Source organism: Buteo buteo, chromosome 17 (assembly GCF_964188355.1).
Source record: "Buteo buteo chromosome 17, bButBut1.hap1.1, whole genome shotgun sequence".
In the NCBI taxonomy this organism is placed as follows: domain Eukaryota; kingdom Metazoa; phylum Chordata; class Aves; order Accipitriformes; family Accipitridae; genus Buteo; species Buteo buteo.
In genome coordinates this window covers 19,840,556-19,846,555 of record NC_134187.1, presented here as the reverse complement: position 1 = coordinate 19,846,555, position 6,000 = coordinate 19,840,556, and the positions used below count along the sequence as shown (strand labels likewise).

The 6,000-nt window shown below is 36.6% G+C and overlaps 1 protein-coding gene across 3 annotated transcripts in view; it reads right to left on the bottom strand.

Annotated features, from left to right (window-relative positions):
- Window positions 1-2,373: 2,373 nt before the first annotated feature.
- EIPR1 (EARP complex and GARP complex interacting protein 1) overlaps window positions 2,374-6,000 on the bottom strand; it is a 97,414-nt gene continuing 93,787 nt past the window's right edge. Inside the window, exon 9 of one of the 3 annotated variants that reach the window (XM_075049212.1) lies at window positions 2,374-5,918. In XM_075049212.1, the coding sequence (XP_074905313.1) occupies window positions 5,744-5,918 (175 nt within the window). In that variant the 3' untranslated portion in view covers window positions 2,374-5,743. The remainder of the gene's footprint in view (window positions 5,919-6,000) is intronic. The other 2 variants (XM_075049210.1, XM_075049211.1) reach the window with 2 other exon arrangements.

Sequence of the window (6,000 nt, the reverse complement as noted above, 5' to 3'; positions counted from 1 at the left end):
CCCTTAAAACCTACAAGTTTGGACTAATAACTTATGCATCAACAAGAACGTGATAGCAACTATTCTGCATGAACCATCTCCAATATCAGAACTAAAATGCTGCAATATAAAATAGGAATTCTCTAGCACTTAAATCAGTTAACACGGGGAGATTAACATGGAAGAATTTTAAGGACCTTTAACATCACAGCCAAAACAAGCGAATAAAGTCTTTTTTTTTTTTTTTAACTCCTTACCCCTGTATCTTTTTCTTTACTTCATTTACTGCCAATTTCTTCCATCTTTCCTATTTATGTTTTCCAAACTGATCTTTCCCTGATCTTGTCTTTTTCAATTCATTTTTCACTCTGTATTTGCCAGTCTTCCTTTTACTTTTTCTTCTCCTTTGTCTTTTTCTCCAAATCTCTGTGTGTCATTTTCTTCTGACTTCGCTAGCTCCTCACTGACCAGAGTGGCAGGTGGAATGAGGAGAAGCAATGTGCAAATTGTTCTGGAGAGTATCCATGGCTTCACAGCCTCAGAATGGCATTCATACCACAGGCACCACAATAAAGTTTTAAGCACTTTCTTCATATCCCCTAGAAAAAGCAAAAAAACCCTTGATGTCCTCTGTGAAGCCAAATGGCAGCTCTATAGCACTATGAGCTTGTATGCAAATACTGACTGATCTTAGCAATTATCATTACCTACTTCTCATTGCTTCAGTTATGTCAAAGACATATCTACCTCATGATGTCTTACCATGTCAGACTATAGTCAGACAATACTGTTGAAGGCTATCTTAAACAAGATGCAGAATTTCAGTCTCAAATACTGTAAGACTGGGGAATTCCAAATGAAGAGGCAAATACAGAATTAATGCTTTCTGCTGTCATTTGGAAAATACATTGGTCAGGCAGCTTGACTTTTTCTTTACAAAGCACTGTTTTCAACTAATACTAGTGTTGATCATAATCCAGATCATACGGCTTCTTATTTCCACTCATACTGCTTCTTAGTTCCACTCACCTTTGTGAAATGAAAAGATATGAAGTAAGGAGAATTGGTCTAGAGCAAGCATATTGGATGGCATGGGTAGACTTGACAAGTTCTTCATTAATTCTAATGTTGACAAGCAGTTTTTTAACGTCATGGGCTTCAATACAGGTCAGGCTAATTTTAGCGCTGATATCACAGACAAAGTCCAAGTCATTACTGAGAGGTTTTACTTTTTGGTGTTTGGTGGTGGTTTTCAGTTTTGTGGTTTTTTTTTTCTTTTCTTTTCTTTTTTTTTTAATTTGAAGTTAGCACCATTTTTAGTTCAAGTGAAACAGATTGTTATTTCAAGCTTCTCATTAAATGGCCAAGATTTGTATTGACTTTGGTCAGTTTCATTTAGATCATGCTCAAAACCTTTTAAGAAATATTATAAATTCCTTTCTCCTTCAATAATTCACTTTCTGTGGAATAAAAATACGTTGTCTCAAGCATTTTTGTAATTTCATACCAGACACATATATTAAATAGGTGACAAAGAAAAGATTTTCAGCACGAAATCTGGAATAAAACAAGTTTTTAGATGGCAACATTGAAAATGTGACATTTTTAAGGAATACCATAACTCACTTCTTAAAAACCAAGACCTATTAAAGCTTCTTACCTGGACACAGTATGCAAAGAAAAAAAATCATTAAGAGGTGTTTGTTTTAAAATAACAATTATAAGCTTACCAATGCTGATACGTGACTGTATAAACAGCATTCTCTATAAAACACTGAAACAACCCAGTGCTGCGAGATCAGTTAGACCATGATTTGAATTTCCAAAGCGGTGATGGACTCCTCACTGTACAGAAATCTGCTTGCCTCCACAGTCTTACTGCCAAGAAGTGTTTTGCAACAAGATAGTTTCCAGAAATAATACTGGGATTCTGTAAGAAATTCATCTGAGACATAAGTGTTTTCTGAAATCCCCTAAAACACAACTCACGACCAAAGTAAACAGTTCTGAGATAGAAACGTGCAGGAGCAATGTGCTGTCTCAGCACTACAGACAAAGCTTTAGAAAGTTATTTTTTTTTAACTTCTATTTTCTACCTTTACTGGCAAATAGCACATGTCCAGGGAGGTAAGGACTGGACAAGCGCACAGGGATTCTCTGCCAGTACTCTTTGTAGTGTCCAGTGATTCATGGTTTAAAAGGATTTTCCAAGCCAGAGATGATGCCTTTATATTTAGCAGCCTTTAATGGATTCATCTTTCAAGTACTGGTTCAGTTTCTTTCAAGTCATGTAAACTTTAATGAGATTTTTTTTGTTTCTTTGGGTGTTGGTTTGTGGTTTTTTTTTGCGGAGGGAAGGGAGTGTTAAAGAGGAGTGCCATAGCTCACCTTCATGCCTGTTGAGACCACCTTATTTTGTATGCTTTGAGCCACCACATGCAGATTCCATTTAATAACCTCTAGTTCTGGTATCAGGAGAGAGACAGTGAACAATCAACTCCCTATTCATGCTCTCCCTCTGCCACTTGTGATTCTATGGACTTTTATCATTCCCTCTCAACCATCTGCCTTTCAGTCTATTTAGTTACCCCCATACAGGTGTTGCATGCTATTCATCATTCCTGTCACCACCCTCCTCTCAAATCTTTCCCAGTTTTACTACGTTGGGTTTGAGATGAAGAAACCAGAACTATACACAGTATTCAAGATGCACTTACACCATAGATTTATAAATATATATTATTTAATGGATTAACAATTCTTTATTTTCTTCTCTATTTGCTTTCTAGTAATTCCCAACATTTTAATTAAAATTTTAACCTCTATTAAGCTGACGCTTTTAAAGATCTATGAAAAGCCTAAGATCTTACTTCCAAGTAATAGCCAAATATCGGTGGTCCCCAGTAGTTATGTAAAACATCTGTTTTCTTCCATATCTGTTACTTCACATTTCCAGCACTGAATTTCATCTACCATTTTATCACCCAGCCACCCTGTGAGGTAAAGCCCTTCCATAATTCTTCAGTCATCTTTACTACTCTGAACAGTATCTGCAAACTATGCCATATTTCTATGCAGCCCTTTTTCCAAAAAGGTCATGAATATACTGTGAAGCACCAGTCCAGGCACAGATCCTTACAAGACTTCATTGGTAATTTCTTTTTACCATGAAATGTGATGATTTATTCCTGCTTCCTATTTCCTATCTTTTAATCAGTTATTTAACCATCTTTGAACCCCTCCTCTTATCCTACAGCAGCTTGCTTTCTCTAACAGACTGGGATAAAACCTTGTCAAAAGCCTTCCTTTTCTGAAGGTCATTTCCATATCGCTGCCAGTGCTGTACATGTAGCTCAGATCCCACTTTACAGACAGCTGAAAATGATTAAAACTTGACCCTTCCTGCTCTCTTGATTCTACTGTAATGTGTTTCATTCAAATTTGACCTGCTACTCCTTTCCTTCCCAGTGTTCATCCCCTCTCTTCTTCCCTAGTAAGTGATATACACATTCAACAAAACTAAAACAAAAGAAAACATTTCTTATTTGTTTACAGAGCTTTCCAGCTTGTGTAAGCTTACAATATTAAAGGAAATACAGCCACATAAAAATTAGTCTGAAATCTGTCCTGCATTTATTACATGTTAAAAATCAAATCCCACATACTGTTATGCAATTTCCCGTCACCTTCACAATGCAAGACATATACATTAACAGACAATAAAGTTTCATTAGACATTTATTGCTAATGTGAAGAAAGTTTTAAAGAGTTTTGCTGCATACTAAAGATATACTGCAGGTTTGGGTTAGTGTGGGTTTTGGGAGGGTGGAAGTGGCAGGGGGTAGAACCTGACAAGGTTTGTGTCTGAATATTGAAAGCTCCACATATAAAGCTGCAGCCCAACCAAGGATTTTGATATTCAGATGACGGAGGCGCTACTGATTTGGAAATGTAATTTTTCTTATGGTATATAGGTGAATAGCTCATGCCTAATTACAGATTGAGACAATCTGAAATAGTACAAGTTTAAGATTTTAACGCAGAAAATCAGACCATCAGAATTTCCAATGAAGCATTCATTTTGGAGCAGACAGGCAGCATTGTAACACAAATATAAACAATAGCACAGATGATTTAATTGGATTACTTCACTCCTATGAATTCTTCCAAACAAGCTCTTTAAGAAAGCCAGAAATAGAACTCAACTCATCTTTTCTGGATGTTTTGGCCTATAGCAGTCAGTGATGCTCTCAAAGCATGTTCTCACAGAAGCAGCTGTGTATACACAACAAATCACATCTGGACATGTTTCAATCCAAGAGTGGGTAAGGACAAGCAGAGGTGAGCAGCAGGCTGTCCCTCAACACTAACACCAACAGTTGCCATGGCAACAAGAGGAATCACAGAAGAGGCTGGTATTGATTTTTCCATCCCATGTTCATTGCCATTTCTTCAGAGCAGTCTTACACAATGCTACCACAACCAACACTGTCACACATACCCAGGTTCTGAAGTTAATGGGAAATAATAGGGATGAAAAGGCAACAGGGAATAATTACTGCTGCAGTTAGTCTGAGTACACAAAGAACAAGCAACAGAATTTTCATCTTAATGCAAGCTATGTAAGGGGAAAGGGGGGTTGTCAGCACGTACAGGCATGCTTCACCATGCCTTCCATTGACATTTCAAGTTTTCTGTGCATTCTCCTACAGGGCAGCATCTGTCTGTTCTCAGCATTTGTAACAAGACAGTCACCAATGCCTAGGTCAGGTATTGCAAACAGTAGGATATAGCAAAGGATATTTTGTGCTTAGCTGAAAGCCTGCTACATCATGTCAACATACTGCAGAATGGCACAGAGCCAAAAGGATAAGAAGGAGAGACTACTCACAAATATAAAGAGATTTTTCAGGTTAACAACAGCATAGCTCCAGAGTCCCTCAAAATATACTACAGCACAACTAAGTTCTATAAACATGGGATAATACATTCCATGAGTATATAAGAGGTTTTGGTAAAGACTAATATTGTTTCCAATAACAACAACGCATAGCTCAAAATTGCATTTAGTTTGCAAATTACAGGATGGTACTTTGTTGATGCTACCACAAGGCTTAAATGAAAAAATGTATTTTGAAGGTTTCACCTTCACAATTAACTTCTCTACTTAGGATACACAAGACGGGAGAAAAAGTGTTTGAAATATTAGACTGAATTAAGAAAGCCTTTTAAGACCATTCCCAACTGTATTCATAAACATTGAATAATGACCAGAATAGTTAGCAGAATGTGGCCCTAGCCAAGAGCAGAAGGCTGCTTATATCAGAAAGATAAAATATTATTCTTGTATACAAGTAGATCACTTCTGCTACATGCACCCTACAATGTCCCAGTTTTATATTAGCATAACACCACCTCTGTAATCCACTATATTTGCATAAAGCTGAAGTAATAAAGCAATAGTATGGGAAGTACCCAATATCTCCAGAAACTTTATAATTCACAAAGTGATTAGCCCCTCAAGCAAGCAAAAAAAACAACAACAACAACAAAAAATCATCTAACTAGTACAGCCTTCAGAAAATGCAACAGTTCTTCAAGGCAAATACAAAAGGCAGACTGAAAGTGTCTATATTAGTATGGATATTCTTAACAAAAACTTAACATTTATACTTAATAAAAACAGATTCTCAAAAAAACCCTCCTAAACAATACCTACCAATTGTGTACATCAAGATAACAACTCCACCATAATCCAAACAAATTATAACAGTATGTGATATTTAAGGGCTCTGGGAACCCTGTTAATAACAAGTCTCCCATCATAACTTAAAGAGGCAAATAGCCACGGGTCTGCTGAGGACCATTCAACTGCATATACGCTATCTTCATGTTCTTCATAGGTAGCTATTACACTGTCCTGAAGGGGCTCTTTAATCCTAAAATTGGAAGAAAAAAAAAAGAAAAAAGGAAAAAAGAAGAAAATTGTAAGGATCTGTGAACACACTTGATTTAAAAGGC